Source organism: Rhinopithecus roxellana, chromosome 15, assembly GCF_007565055.1.
Source record: "Rhinopithecus roxellana isolate Shanxi Qingling chromosome 15, ASM756505v1, whole genome shotgun sequence".
Classification (NCBI taxonomy): Eukaryota; Metazoa; Chordata; class Mammalia; order Primates; family Cercopithecidae; genus Rhinopithecus; species Rhinopithecus roxellana.
The window spans coordinates 110220022-110236372 of NC_044563.1; the positions used below are offsets into that span (position 1 = coordinate 110220022).

General features: G+C 49.7%; 1 protein-coding gene across 1 annotated transcript in view; it reads left to right on the forward strand.

Annotated features, from left to right (window-relative positions):
* Positions 1-16351, forward strand: part of ABTB2 (ankyrin repeat and BTB domain containing 2) — a 209828-nt gene that overhangs the window by 148849 nt on the left and 44628 nt on the right. Inside the window, exons 2-3 of the mRNA XM_010358362.2 lie at positions 6443-6589; positions 13545-13758. Coding sequence (XP_010356664.1) covers positions 6443-6589; positions 13545-13758 — 361 coding nt within the window. The remainder of the gene's footprint in view (positions 1-6442; positions 6590-13544; positions 13759-16351) is intronic.

Sequence of the window (16351 nt, forward strand, 5' to 3'; positions counted from 1 at the left end):
AAAATTAGCTGGACATGGCAATGTGCACCTGTACCCCAGCTACTCAGGAGGCAGAGATGGGAGGATTGCTTGAGCCCAGAAGGTTGAGGCTGCAGTGAGCTGTAATCCCATCACTGCACTCCAGCTTGGGTGACAGAATAAAACCCTGTCTCAAAACAAAAAGAAAGAATTGACTGTCCTTACACCCCATTTGGGTCTCCCTGAAAACTATTCATGCTTCAACTTTTCTGCACTTTGTTCTGGCATAACTAATATATAACAACTGGGCGTTAAGTGTACTATATATAAAATTCCAGATCAGAGAATGGAAACACTTAAAAATAAAAAAATAATAAAAAGGGTTGGCTTATGTGGACTATTTGGAAACCGTTCAGTGGGGCAGTATAATTTTTATTTTCAGAAGCTTATGGATTGCACCCCACCCAAGCTTCCCGCGCGCCTAAGGCTGGCAGAAGACGCCCTGCCAAGTTTCCTTGCAAGGGCAGTAAAGAAGTAATCCTCTGCCCTCTGGTTTTCCTTTCAAAGAAACTGGGGACAGGCAGTGGCTTTGGCTGCCTTGGCCATGAGCTTTCCTGAGCCAGGTAGCTGGTGGTCTAGTGGGGCCATTGGTGGCAGGTGCAGAAATGGTGCTACACTCACTGTCCCGTTGCCCCAGAAAGAACATTTACAAGTCTAGGGAGAGCGCTGGTAATGGTTGCTGAGTTTGGAGGACAGTTACGTTACAGTCTTGGCGGCTTTTTGATGAATGGTCAGAAAAACTTAACTATAAACCTATCCGGTTTGACACAGAAAGGACATCTTTTTTTACATTTAAAGTTGTGTGTGTGTATGGGGGAAAGTGGTGGTGTCACAGCTCTGGAGGAAATTAAACCACAGGAAATGGTAATAACAAGGTCTCTGTGTTCCCACTGTTGACAATTCACAAGTTAAATGGTGGAATGAGAAGCGATAAAAAGGATTTCAGGGGTGCACTTGAGTGCTGTTGCACACATAGGGGTCAGAGTCTAGAATCCCAGTGCTAGGAGGACTTGAGAAGCCATAGATTCCACCCCCATGGTTTACAGAGAAGGGAATGAAATCCCCATCAATTTGGTCTTTGGCCTAAGCTCTGCTTCCAAAAACCCTTTAGAAGTCTGGCTTGTCATCCCAAAGTGCAGTCCACCAGCTTCTGTCAGCTTGGAAGAGACAGCGCCTCTGCAAGCTGAAACTCAGCTCACTTCCTGGTTGGCAACTGGCAAGAAGGTGGCTTCCCAGTCTTCTGAGAACTGGGTTTCCCTTCTAACTCAGTGGCACCCTCTCTGGGCCCTGGTGAAGAATCACTTAGAAAAGAAGCAGGCTGCTCTCCTCCAGAGTTCCACCCATAGCCCTACCGTTGACCCTACTCCCACCCCTACCCCTCGCCCCCCAACCCCTACCCCTCACCCCCACCCCTACCCCTCACCTCCACCCCTCAAACCCACCTCTACCCCTCACCCGCATCCTTGCCCCAACTCCACCACCCTCCACACCCACCCCCATCCCTACCCCTACCCTCCACCCCCACCCCACCCCTACCCTCCACCCCCACCCCACCCCTACCCTCCACCCCCACCCCACCCCTACCCTCCACCCCCACCCCACCCCTACCCTCCACCCCCACCCCACCCCTACCCTCCACCCCCACCACCAACCCTCCCCCTCCCCCTCCCCCTCCCCCTCCCCCTCCCCCTCTGGGCTACAGCAGAGCAGAATGAAAAGTAGCTTAGAGAAGCAAGGATCAGGTGTGCACAGGGTTCCTAACTCTGCTGATGCTGGGGAATTTTCCAGTTTACTGGCAGAATTACTCTCCTCCCTAAATTTCAAAAAGCAGAGAAGGACATTGTCTATTCTCTTTCTTTGGGGGAAAAAAAAAAGGTTTTTTTTTGGAGACAGAAGCTCACTCTGTTACCCAGGCTGGAGTGCAGTGGCACGTTCTCATCACTGTAACCTCCACCAGGTTCAAGCAATTCTCCCTCACCTCAACTTCCTGAGTAGATGGGATTACAGGTGTGCACCACCATGCCTGGCTAATTTTTGTATTTTTAGTAGAGATGGTGTTTCATCTTGATGGCCAGGCAGGTCTCAAACTCCTGGCCTCAAGTGATTCACATGTCTCTGCCTCCCAAAGTGCTGGGATTATAGGCCTGAGCCACCACGCCCAGCCAGGATGCTAACTGTTCTTAAAGGATAGTTAGATATGCAAAAGAGTTTGGACTTCTTCGTGAGACTGACAGGGAGTCATTGAAGAGTGCAGAGCCAGAGCAAGGTGACCAGAGTAAGGGGTGGGGTAAGCCTGGAGGCAGGGGATGGGTGGGGGGCAGGGGAAGATGGTGGCCTGACTGGGGTGGTGGCAGTGGAGGATTTTTGAGATATGTTGGTGGTAAAAGCAGCAAGGCTTGTGGTTGATGAGAAGTGGATGAGAAGGGAGACAGCTGATTAGGGTGACTCACAGGTCTCTCCTTGGGAAACCGGGTGGCCACGGTGCTGTACTCAGAGTGTTGGAAGAGGAGGTGGAGGCTTTGAGGAACAAGATAATGAGTCTGAGATTCAAGAGTTGGGCAACCAGAAAGATAAAAGTTGAGCGATGGAAGATTAGGGTTCTGTGTAGAGAATGATAAACATCGAGGCTTCAGTACAGTCCGCAGCAGGTTGGAGTGGAACACTGAACAGAAATGCTGCTGTTTTAGAAGAGGGAGGCAAAGGATCACTCAGTCATGCTCACTGCTTCACACTCCGAGATTCACTCACGGTCATGGGCACAGGGTGGTGCATGTGGGTCCCTCTGGGTCCCTCCATGGCTTTTCCAGGCTTCCAAAGCGATTGTCCCTATTCCCTCTAAAAAAGGAATAAAGGGAAATGTTCCCGCATGCTTTCTTCTCCATCATGACAGAAAGGAAGAATTTTTTTCTAAGGGTTTTACTAAATAGAAAAAAATAGATGCCCTGTCCTTTTTTTTTTTTTTTTAAACTCCTTTTCCCTAGAATGATCTTGCCCTGGGCCCGTTATCCTAGAGCTGGGAATTTGTGTGGGGAAAGGAAGACATCGAGGTGTTAAAAGAATGTAAAGAAAATATTTTCCATCTCTGATGAGAACCGCTGAGGAATGAGCTGATCTGATATGGGAGAGAGAATTTAGAATTGATGTAGAGAAGACTTTCTTACAGAGCGGATTTGGAAGACAAGCTGGGAAGACAAGCTGTGAAACTGCATTCTGCAAAGATCAGAGGGAGTCAGACAGCTTTTTGTCTGTAGAGTTTCATGGGAGGCCTCTAGGGACCCTTGGCAGGAGGTGTCTGGAGACCCATGAAAGGGAAAGTCCTATTTCTGGGTCTTACTTTGAATTTCCTCCTCTTAAACCTCAGGCCCAAACAAAACCCCTTTCGTCTCCAGTATCCTGGGCACTGCCTAGCTCGAGAGAGGACAAGGTGAGCAAAGTTAGAATGCCATTTATTTCAGCAGCTTGAGAATGAAGAGATTGAAACTCTAGTCCCTGTTCCGTTTCTGACCCTCAGTGACCTTGGGCAAGCCACTAAACGTTTTTAGGCCTCAGTTTTCTCAGCTGTAAGATGGGTGGAAATAGTACCTCCTGCGGTTCTGGGGTGTTAAATGAGATAATGCATGTAAGTGCCTGGCACATAGTAAGCCTTCAATAGAAGTCAGCTGTGGTTGTTACTGATCATAACTGTCCTACCTCCCTTGCTGGAAGAACAAATTGCTCTATGAAAAAGGCATTTAAAAGCAAAAGGTACTAGGCAAAAGCTGTGATGCTATCAATTACTATTATCAATAATAGGTTCCTAATTACTTTTGCCACGGTATTAAGTGAAGGCCTCTTTGGGTGGGTGATGACTGGGAAAATGGGAACTACTATTAATGGAGCTGCCAGCTCCTGTTACTAGCTCCATTGACATAATATTTCTCTCTGGGAATCCTTTGACAAATCAGCTGAATTTCCTATTCCCTTACCCTAAGCTCTGTAAATTTGATCCACATGTCTCCAGTGTTGTTTCTGTAGATTAATAATGGAGAAAGGAGGCGGAGTCAGGCCTGCACTGGGCTCTCCCAGCTGTTCGGCAGGGTGGGTTTCGGCCTGTCGTTGGGGTGGTTTTCGCTTTTGTTTTACTTGTTTTAATGCTTATGGCCAGCTCTTCCCAGTGTGTTTGGTTACTCAGCTGTCAGGGAGAGTTTCTGCTTTAGGGCCTGGGGCCCTGGCAGGGGGCTGCGGGGAAGAGCCCAATCACGAACTCTTCCTCCTCCTCCAACAGAAACAAAGCTTGGAGGAAGTGCTTTGGAGCAGTGCTTTGCTAAGTCAGTGCTGGATGTGATGAGAGGGGTCGCTGCCATCCAGGAGAGGCAAAGGGAGATGGAGAGGGAGCCTCCACCACATCAGCCAGGAGGAGAGTGGGGAGGCTGGGTCAGGGGAAGGTTGAGCTAGGAGGGCAGGACTGACCATCAGCTGAACCTGCAGAACGATCAGAGAACACACTGAGGCCCTGGGCTGGAGGAAGACCGCTGTGTGCATTTGCTCAAGAAAGAGAAACACATGGGGTTCAGCACGGGGCTGTCCATGAGTGAAAAAGGCAGTAATAATACAGCCATATTGTCATATGCACCAGCCACACGTAAGGACAGCCACAAGTGAGCTTTAGTGGTGTGTTCACTGGACTCTGAGCTCACACAGGAGTTAAGTATATGCACTGTAGAGCCAGTCCATCCCAGATTTGAATCCTAGCTCTACTGCTTACCTGAGCAAGTTATTCAAAGTGTCTGAATGGCAATAGCCCAATATCTCAAATGGAAGCCAGCAGTACCCATCTCATAGGGTTTTTTGTTTTTTGTTTTGAGACACAGTCTCACTCTGTTGCCAGGCTGGAGTGCAATGGCGTGATCTCGGCTCACTGCAAACTCTGCCTCCCGGGTTCAAGCGATGCTCCTGCCTCAGCCTCCCGAGTAGCTGGGATTACAGGTGCCTGCCATCACACCTGGCTAATTTTTGTATTTTTAGTAGAGACGGGGTTTCTCCATGTTGGTCAGGCTGGTCTCAAACCCCTGACCTCAAGTGATTCACCCGCCTCAGCCTCCCAAAGTGCTGGGATTACATGCGTGAGCCACCACACCTGGCCCTTATAGGGTTGTTGAAAGAATAAATGAGATAATGTAAATAAAGCCTATGTTCCCAGCACAAAGTAAAAATAATAGCAACAGCACTTGGTAGAGCACGTACTGAGCCAGGCATTGGTGCAAGCATTGACCCCCAGTTACTCAGTTAATCCTCATGGCAGCCCTGTGAGCTAGGTACTCTAGTTATCTCTAGTTAACAGATGATGAACCGATGAAGAGTCTAAGTAACCTGACCAAGATCACACCACTGGTTAAGTGATAGCCAGAATTACGAACCCCAACTTCTGCTCCAAAGCCCTGTCTGCTGTACCTGTTGCTGCTGTTGTCCTTGTTACATCACACGTGTTTAGGGACTTCTAACCCAGACTTGGCCACATCCCGGTGCTCTCCTGTTATCTCAAGGAATTTTCAGAGATTTTATCCAAAAGTGATTAAATTCCTGTGGATATTTTTCTTTAAAAAAGGGTTTGTGGGTAAGTGTTGGAAAAAGAAGATCTGTCCATCAAAGAAACAGTGGTTACCAAAAGTTGGGAATCCCTCTCTAGGTTCTGACTGCAACTAGAATCTCTGTGGCCACATGCTCTTAGGAGCCAACATGTAATTTTAAACCCGTCTGATTTCGCTTTTCTGGTGCTTTCTAAGAAGCTGCATGGTGAGTTGGAGAAATTTACAGGCTGTCACCCTCTGGGATTGATTCTGACAGTTCTGCTCTACTGCTGTTGAAGTGTTAATGAAAAACATTAATTGGACTTGGCCCGTGGCTAGGACACATCCCCTTCTTGAAGTGGAGAAGGCAGCATCCCTTTCAAATGGTTGCTCCCAGATGGGGAAAGGAGAGGACTCAGGGCGGCACTGCCCTTCAGGAAGTCAGGATGGGCTTTTATATCTGACTCGGCCATCCCTGAGCTGCATGAAAACAAAGCCAGGTCTCTTTGTCACCCCAGAACCCTAAGTGTAGCACAATACCTGGGCTGAGTCGGGCACTCTGTGAATATTCAGCGAGTGAGTGAATGAACGCTTGTGTGATCCAGGAGCCCAAGCAGGCCAGTTTCTAGGTACCTCCAAGAAAGGATGGTCTCCACGTGCTTATAACCACAGCTACGAATGAGCTACTTCTCATTCTGGCCCCTATAGCACCGTCCACAGTCAACGTTCCCAAGTCTTCAAGGCTCAGAGAGATTTTGCCTGCTGAACCTCTCTGTCAAGGGCAGGGGAGCAGGGCTGAGCCCTGCCCACAGCAGGCTGGGGCCCACTGAGCTTCCCCTCCTTCCTAAGTGTGACCTGTCTGCCTTCTTTCCCCATAGGTGTCCTCTCCCTCCCGGCGTACTTCAGCCCCTACAACGGTGGGTCCCTGGGCCATGACGAGCGAGCTGACGCCTACGCCCAGCTGGAGCTCCGGACCCTGGAGCAGTCCCTCCTGGCCACCTGCGTGGGCAGCATCTCGGAGCTGAGTAAGTGTCGCCTCAGTGTCTAGCTGGGTGGTAGAGCAACAGCAAGGCCCCAGGATTGGGGGAAGGCAGAGGGAGCTTGCCCTCTAGGCTCTGGCCTCCTCCTCCTCCTCCAAGCGCCTTGCCTTCCCTGAAAGCTAGATCTTTCTAGGACAGAGGTTGCAAATACACAAATCTGGATTTCTGGTTTCTCTTTAAAAAACGAATGATCTAGCAACATGGCACCCCATTCCTGTATAGCAGTGACCCACAGGAGCTAAGTAGCAGCAAAGTGGTTGGCATGTGTTCCCCACTTTGCCACAGACCTGGGTTTCATCCGGGGTGGAGGAGGGGGGCCTGTTTCATTAATTTCACCTGCCTGGCCCCACGGGCTCTGAATTCACAGCTGGTGCTCTTTCTCGAAAGAAAGCACCCCCAAAGCCTCAATATAATAAAAGGAAGATAACAGCAGAGCTCCTCTGGCTAAAGGCAGGTGTGGCCGGGTGGTGTCTCCCAGGACTCAGGGCTCTATGGCACACACTTGGAACGTGAGGTGGCTCTTTACTATTGACAGCTGCTTCCAGGGTGTTAGGAGAGGTGAAATCCCGTGCCGGCTCCTGAGCTCCCCCTCTCATTACTCATTTAATTTGAGAAATCTGACTACATCCTCTGCTGCCTTCATTCCCCCTCGCTCTGTTGAGATCACCCAGCAGAGGGCAGTGACACAGCAAGGGTCACGACACACAGCATAGGCACACCTGGAGTTTCCCTCTGCTCCGGCCTTCTCCATTTGTGATTCCCTCAAGTCTTCTGACCCCTGCACAATCAACAGCAATGGCAAACCTCTGTTTCTTCAGGACGTGGCTTTCTCCTTCCCTGCATTCTGCCTCCTCCCCAGACAGGAAATGAAGGTGCCTGGTTCAAGGTCACGGAGCAGAGCTGCAATAGGGCTGGGAGAGAAAGCAGGATTTCTGACTCTGTGTCTCCTGGTGACATTACAGTAGGCAGGGCCAGGATGTTGTTGCCTGGGTCCCCTGAGGGACCCCACAGGAAGTGGGTTCTGGTGTATGGCTTCAGCTCCATCCCTGAGAAGTGTCTCCTGGACAGTGGGCTGTCTTGGGCCCTTGCACAGTCATGCTTTGGTGAGTTCTCATGCCTTGCAAACAGTAAGGGACACAGCCCCTAGTCCACTGGAGGGCACCTTGGTTTTACTTTATACTTGAACATTAAGTGAGCGCCTTCTGTGTGCAAGGCACCGTTGTGAAGCACCATCTTCACTTTATCTCATTTGTTCCTCAGAACAACTCAGCAAGGTATGTCCTGATGAGAGAACTGAGGCTTAGAGATGAAAAGTGATTTTCTCCATGTCACACGGATCAGAGCTGGGGGCTTGACTCGACGTGTCTAGGGCTGTTGGTCCCCTGGATAAGACTAGCAGCCCAGCCACCGGCTCCTTGGGGCAGCTGAGATCAAGATTGGGGCTGAACCTTTTCCTCTTCTCATGGTGGCCCTATGCCCATTACAACCCCAGCCCAGCCTAAGGGAGGAGCATTCAGAGGCCTCCCCCAGGGAAGGGCTTGACATCATTCTGCCATTACCATCAGCCAAGGGGTCAAGACCTGTTGGCTCTACCATTTACAATGATCCTGAGTTTTAGTTTGCCCCTTTCACCAACTCCACTGCTACCAACCAAGCCCAAGCTGGCCATTTGTTTTGTTTTGTTTTTGAGATGGAGTCTCGCACTGTCACCCAGCCTGGAGTGTGGTGGCGCAATCTTGGCTCACTGCAACCTTCGCCTCCAGGTTCAAGAGATTCTGCTGCCTCTTCCTCCCTAGTAGCCGGGATTATAGGTGTGCACCACCACGCCCAGCTAATTTTTGTATTTTTAGTAGAGACAGGGTTTCACCACATTGGCCAGGCTGGTCTTGAACTCCTCACCTCAAGTGATTCTCTCGCTTTGGCCTCCCAAAGTGCTAGGATTATAGGCATGAGCCATCGCACCCAGCCCCAAGCTGCCCATTTAAAGCTTAAATTGGGTTGTGTCACTCATCTCAATATCTATCCCCTCTATCCCCCGACAATGGCTTCCCGGCTCACTCGGTAAAATCCAAAATCCTCACTCTGGCCCAGGATCCATATATGATCTGACTTCATCACTTCACCCTCTTCTTTGTGGACTGCACTCCAGCTGCCTGGCCTCCTGGCTAAGGACCCTCCCACTCCAGAGCCTTCACACTGGCTTTCCCTCTGCCTGCAACACTTTCCCCTTGATACCCAAATACATTGGTCCTTCACATTTCCAAGCCTCTGCCCAAATGGCACCTTCTCATTCAGGCCTTCCATGAGTACCACGCTCTCATTCCACTGTCTTCCCTCTTGTGGCTTTGATTTTATTAAAGCACTGATCACCACTTGACGTGTACTATATATTTACTTACGAATAGTTTATCATGTCTCTCCTCTGACTAGAAGAGTCAGCTTCATGAGATTGGAAACTTTATCTCCTTTGTCCACGGCTGTATCCTCATTGCTTAGAACAGTACCTGCTACAGAGAACAGTTCCTGAGTATGCATGTACATGTGTTAGGAGGAATGAGGTCTATCCCACCAAATGTTTTCTCCTAAAACTGGCCTAGGATTGGTCCACATCCTGGCCCAGCCACTCCTCAGGGCCAAGGGAAGAAACCTCACAGCATCTTTTCACAGACCAGAGAACAGGCTGTGTCATGTGCCAAGTTGCCCTGTTCCTCCCTCTGAAACCAGGGCTTTTGCTAACCTGCTGTGGAGGAGGGAGGAGACAGAGGTGGAGGCCGATATTGCAATTTTTCTCCCTGAGACTGAAGAACTTAATGAGGCTAGTGATACTTGGCACTGAACCCCTTGGACCTCAGAGTGTTCCCTGGGTTTACATGCATTAACTCCCTGAGCCTCGCCAACATCAGCCTGCCAGATAGGGTGAGAAGTTTCACTCTTGTATGAGATCCAGCTTCACAGGGAGTTTTGGGACTTGTGCTTTTGCTCTGTCCCTCTCTACCCACAAAAATTTTAAAGGGAGAGAATACAAAATAAAACAAAACACTTCTTTTTGAAGGGAGCCAGATGTTCTAGGCCTTATTTTGAAGACGGTGTTGAATTCCAGACTCTCTCCTGCTGTTTTTATTTGATGGCTCATAATGAGAGGTGGAAGGACCAGAGTGAAACCTAGCACCTCTAATCAAGTCTTTCATGGTTAACAAGTGGGGGAGGACTTGTTTTTCCTTGCCTGGGGGGTGTTTCTGGGCTTCAGACTAAGGTTTCATTGAGTGTAGGATCAACTGATCCTCAAGTACAAGGAAGTTTCAGAAGAAGCTCTGAGTCCTCACCATGCTTAAACCAAGAGACCAGCCCAGCCTGGATCAGGCCTTCTCAAACTAGCCATGGTGACGGACCAGAGATTTTATTCCCCCCACTCTGCTGCAGAATGCAACCTTTATAATGTACAATCAAAATAAATGTCTACAAAAAGGAAATAAGACAGGTGAAATGCAAGCCCAATTTTTAAAATTATTATTTTATTAGCTATACATAAAATTACTGTCAAATTTCTATGTAAGTTTTTAAAAATTCACTCTTCACTTCTGAAATTAACTTGCTGCAAACCAGTAAGTTTGGGGACCTGTCCCAGTTCACAGACCACACTTTTAGTAGCAGCCATGCGATGGTCAAGAGCATGCGTTTGGGAAGCAGGGACCCCAGTTCAAGTCCTGGCTGACTGACTTACTAGTTATGCCACTGGGACAGGTCATTTAACTCCTGCAAGCTTGCTTCCTTGTCTGTAGAGTAGAAAGACCCTCCCTTACCTGGTGGCTGAAAAAGTTGAAGGAAATTTTGTCTATCTTTTCATGTCTATCACGAAGCCTAGAAAATATAAAGTGGCAGGAAGCAAAAGGCACCCTAGGAGAAGGTTCAAGGCAAGCCGCTTTCTTTGCCCATAAATGGGTTGCCACGCAGTGTAAGTTTTTAGACGTCGTGGTCAGAGTTCTCTGCAGCCATTTGTCTTTCTGGTCTGAGAGAAACTGGCCACAGCAGGGCTTGGATCGAAGAAGCCGGTGACCTCCATCTCCAGCTGCCTTCATGGTTTTTCTGAACTTTTGGGTTATCTGCTTCTGTTTGGATGGGAGATTCCATTTCTTTCTTGATTTTCTTGTCTACATGAAGCAGGAAGTGCACTGCCAAAGGGTTCTCCACCAATAACAATAAAACAACAATAAAAATAATTAAAGATAATGACTTCTACCTTGTCAAGCCTTTGAAATGATATTTCAACAAGGTTTCTCTTTGATGCTATCACAGACTCTTTGATTTCTCCTCCTTGTGGTCCTGTGGTTCTGCCAAAAGTTATGACATTTAGACCTGGAGAAACGGGAGCCAGGTTTCAACTTATTAGCAGTCAACGTAGCTGTACAACTGGCTGCTGTGAGGTGGGTTGGTTGGTGGTTGTGATGCCAGTTTCAACCACCCATGGAGCCCAAGGGCAGGGTTGGGATCTGGCATCTCAGAGCACAGACTCCTCCTGTCCTGGGAAATGTGGGGCAGAGTTTGACGGCAGGCAGTGGTCCTGGAAGGAAGAGTGCACAGGAGGCGGCCTGTGGGATAGAGGAATAATCATAATAAGACATTAATCGTAACAGTGCTATGTTCAGCCCTACCAAGTACTTACTCTGTGCCAAGCATGATGTTAAGTGCTTTACATTTATTGTTTCTTTGAACCCTCAAAATCGGTAGGGTAGATACTATTGTTTCCATTTTACAGATGAGGAAACTGAGGTTCTGATAACTAAGTAAGGGATTTCTCTTTCTCTGTAAGGAATCACCAGGGGTGGGGCTGAAGCTGACCTCCAGGGGAACCTCCCTGAGTTCTCAGGCCTAAGGGAATATGGGCTGGAATTAACAGTAACAGGCCCTGATTTGAGGCCAACTGTGTCTGACTTGAATCAAGCTATCAGTTCACTGGTGATTTTCAAACCTGAGTGGACATTAGAATCACTGAGGGGACGTCTACAAACTAGAGATGCCCAGGTCCAGCGGCAGACCAATGAAATCAGGGTCACAGGGATGGAAACCAGGTGTCAGTAACTCACTGCCCTCAGCCCTCTTGGCCCTAGGGTTTGTCAGGAGCACCCAGGCAGCTGAACTCCAACTGTAGGGATGAGCAGTCAAGAGTAGGGAGGAGTGAGGAACCAGGGATGGTGGTGGAGGGTGACAAGGAAGACTTTCCTTGTGGGGATCTCAAACTCCAGGGGTGTCATTTGTCCCTGCCTTGAAGCCAAACACCATCACCACGGCTGTCAAGGGAGAATTTAGCAGCTAATGAGCTCAAATCAAGCCTCAGTAGAAGTTGTATTTTAAAAAGAAATGAATGCATAAGGTTAATTTTTCATTCTCCAAATATTTGCTGAGCACCTAGTATGTAACAGACCCTGTGCAGGGCCCTGGGACACAACGGGACAGAACAGCAGATTCCCAGAAGCAGCATGAAGGTTAATTGAATACATGAATGAACTGGTTCTGCCATGCATTTCATGACACTTCACTGGCCAAATTAAAACCTGTTCATTTCTTCCACCTTAGGGTTAGCCATGCCCACCTGTGGAGGGGCTCTCTCTAGGGAATCGCCAGGGGTGAGGCTGAAGCTGACCCTGAAGGAGCCGCTTTTCTTAGAGCGGAGGTGCCTGCAGGTGCCGGGGCTCCTTCAGCCCATCCTTTCTCAGCATTGTGGCCTCACACAATGTTGAGCCGTTTCCTGTCTGGGACTGGTGAGATATTGAAAATACTTGAGTTGGGTAGAAACACACTACAGGATATTGGGACCTAAGGATCCCACGGACTCCAGCAGGGCAGGCTGCAGCCCAGCTCACAGTGAAGTCCATGGACTTTGGAGTCGAACAGACCTGAATTCAAGTCTAGACGCTACCATTTTCTAGCCATACAGCCATGGCTAGTTAACTCAGCCTGCGGGCTCTGAGGTGTCCCTGTGGCCAGCAGAATGAATACATGGGGTCAGGAAATGTTTATCAGATAAGCCTCAAGTTCCTTTTTTTTTTTTTTTTTTTTTTTTTTTTTTTGAGATGAAGTCTCACTCTGTCACCCAGACTGGAGTGCAGTGGCACGATCTCTGCTCACTGTCACCTCCGCCTCCCGGGTTAAAACGATTCTCCTGCCTCAGCCTCCTGAGTAGCTGGGGCTACAGGTGCCTGCCACGACGCCCGACTATTTTTTGTATTTTAAGTAGAAACAGGGTTTCACTATGTTGACCAGGCTGGTCTCGAACTCCTGACCTCAAGTGATCCGCCCACCTTGGCCTCCCAAAGTGCTGGGATTACAGGCGTGAGCCACTGTGCCCGGCCATAAGCCTCAAGTTCTTCATCTGTAAAATGGGAATAATACCCGCTATCACTGTAAGGATCAAATTAAATCATATTTCTGGGGAATTGCATACTTTGTACATAATGAGTCCTCAATAGGTGATGATGGTGGTTGTAATTGGTGCTGAGACAGAGGGACCTTCTCTGCTGAAATACTTTGGGTTTTGTACAAGACAGTGCACAGGAGAATTGCCACAGAGCCTGGCCCTGGCTGGCTGAGGCTGGGAAAAGAGACCCAGAGAGATTCCCTCGGTCAAAGATCTGGGGAGAGGCCCATGGGGGTGGCGGAGAGAGTGGAGATGTCGAAAAAGAAACCACATTACCCTAAGTTCTAGAGGAGACAGGCCCTGCCAAGTATTTAATTCAGCAAGAGTGAAATGAAAGGGAAACGAAATTGCTATTGTGCATCTGGGTGACAGTTTCCACCTCCACCTGTTGGCTGCAGGGCAAACAGTAATTATGCACTAAGGCAAGGAAACTTCAGCCAGGAGCATCCTTGGAAGAATGCGGGCTGTAAACTCAGACTTTGTCTTCTTTTTTCTCTTCCTCCCCTCTGCCCTCCCTGCCCCCACCAGGTGACTTGGTCTCCCGTGCCATGCACCACATGCAGGGGCGCCACCCCCTGTGCCCAGGCGCCAGCCCCGCCCGCCAGGCCCGCCAGCCGCCACAGCCCATCACTTGGTCCCCTGACGCCCTCCACACGCTCTACTACTTCCTGCGGTGTCCACAGATGGAGTCCATGGAGAACCCCAACCTGGACCCCCCGAGAATGACCCTGAACAATGAACGGTAGGGATCTTCCTTGGGCTGAGCACCTGGTGGGACGTGCGCCCAAACGTGCATTGACCGACCGACTGCCTGACACTGACTGATGACTGACCGACAGGGCGAGAAAGGGGCCCTGGAGCTGTGCTGTGCCTGTGAGGAGGTGGCCCAGGAATTCCGATGAATGAAGGCCTGCACTGGTGTTCAGTGGGATTTTTTTTCCCCCTGAGTTGATGCACCATGGGGCCACTGAGGCTTGGAACCTATGCTTCAGCCTCTGTGCCCAGTCTGGCACGAGCTCACTGGGCTCACCGAAATTCAGCTGCCTTGTTATAAAATTAGATAGTCACACCCACCTAGAAAGGTTAGTGCTCTGAGAAAAAGCATGTAGGATGGGGGCTGGGTGGGAACTGGCCCTTGGCCATTGGTAGCTGTCACCTCTTTTCATGGGGTTATCCCATTCAAAAGTGATCAAATGATCATTGTTGGCGTCATTGTTATGAGGGGTCTTGGGTGTGTTTTGCCCTCATCCATTCATTTAACGGAAGAGACCATCGTGATCCTGGCAGCTCTCTGATCTCCAGCAGGTTAGTGGTTGGATAGCCCCTGGACCCAAGCCTGTGGGCTCCTAGTCAGGTACTTTCACTAGAGGGTCCCAATACTTTCCTAGCTGGGAGCAGGGCTGCAAAGAACAGATGTGCAGGTTGTGTACTGCACAACGGAACCCAGTGAGGGACATGAGTAGGGGATGCACGTGGGGCCATATCAGCCTGAGGACAGGATACCTTTTCCAATTGGTTTTCTCCGAGGACTGCCTTTTTGAAATTTTCTACCTGGAAAATATGCTTTTTTATAACTTGCCCCAAACGTTGTATGTGCTGGCATGAGCCTCACATGGAGGCCACTGCATGGCCACTTAAGGTATGGTCTGTCCATGGGCTCAAGAGTTGTTTGAGGGTCCAGGAAGTGGGAAAGGCTTGCCCTTGGCTTGGGAAGCCCATCTGCACACATTTCACCACACAGGCCCAGGAAAGGCAGAGCCCATGGGACTTGGTGCCCCACCTGGAGGGAGACAATCTGAGACCTCAATATTGGAAGTCCTGGAGGCTCTGCAGTCCCCTCGCCCGGCTGCCCGCTGTCTTTCGGGGGCGTGGAGTCTCATCAGCTCTATGATCCACAGCTGGCTCCACAGCCCGGTCTGCTTCCTCAGTGCCCCAGAAAGCAAAGGCACTAAGGTGGATTTACTGAGTGTTTACTATGTGCTAGGCACTGGACTGAGCACTTTGCAGGCAGATGCTCACTTAATCCACACACTACCAAGAAAGAGGTGCTCTTCAGAGCCCCATTTACACATGAGTAAGTGGAGGCACGGAGGGACTCACTGGCCCCACCACACAGGCTGTGCTCCTCATAACCACTACGCTATAGCTCCTATCCCTAAGAGGAATGTAAAACAGCAGTGGCCCAGTACACGCGTAGTAGAGTCCCAGTAAATAGTACCATTGCTGTTATCAGTACTAGTATCCTTATGTCATCATTGTTTTATTTCTCTGGGAGCTGGAGGGCGAATGCAAGTCTGAGGAGGGCCACCCTGGGCCTGACACAGAAAGAAGTCTGCAGGTGGAGCCCTGGGCATCCTGAAAGACACCTTTGGCGGGAGCTGGGGCCAAAGCACAGGCCCTAAGCCCCAGCTGTTCCTGCTTTGTGGAAAAGTGTTGTGGCTGAAGGAGTCAGCTGGGAAGGAAAAAGGGCAGGAAGACATCTGGGAAGGAGGAGGCAGGAGGCTTGCTTGCTGTTTGGTAAGGTGCTGGGCTGAGGCTGGGCCACCCATGCAGAGGTGACTGGGAGAAGAGGACAGGAGCCTTCTTCAGGCCTGTTGCCCAGACTGCTGGGCCCTCAGCTGTCATGGCTATAGGCCCAGGGGTAGGCATTCCTCTGCTGGCACTTTCCCCCGCCCCCTTGGGCATCTTTGTCATGTCCTGTGGCTTTCCCCCAGGAGGGTTCCCAGCCCACAGTACTCTAACACACAGAATCAGGGTTTCTTCGTGATCTGAGTTGCACAGCCCTATGTGGTTATAACAGCTGAGCTTGCATGGTAATAGACATACGTGCATGTGTTTAGATAACTACTTATTTAAAAACCACACTCTCTGTAGCACAAATAAATTGGTAGCAAAGATATTTTTCCATGAATCATTTCAAATGAATATCAGACACATGGGGAATTGGAACCCCCATTAGAAAAAATAAAAGGAACCAAAATTTTTTAAGTTTTGACACGGAAAGGAGGACACCCTAAAAATACCTGGGGGAGCCGACAGCCCGACGGCTCCCCGGTGGCCTGACTCCTGTCGCTGAGCAGATCTGCTGCCCTCTGGCTCACTGACAGGGAAGGCTCTGGAGGCTGTGGGGATCCCTCCTGGGAGCACTGAGCTCACAGCATTACTGCAGGCTGGGCTGGGCCAATGTCCCATCAAGGCCCCAGCACCCTGATACCCTCACCAGAGCTCTGGGGAAAACCTCTCCTGATGCAAATAGTACCTGGAGTTTGCTAGGGTGCCAGAGTGACAGAGCTTTGCTTTTGTGAGTTTGGGGATGTGCACTGTCTGTCTATCTC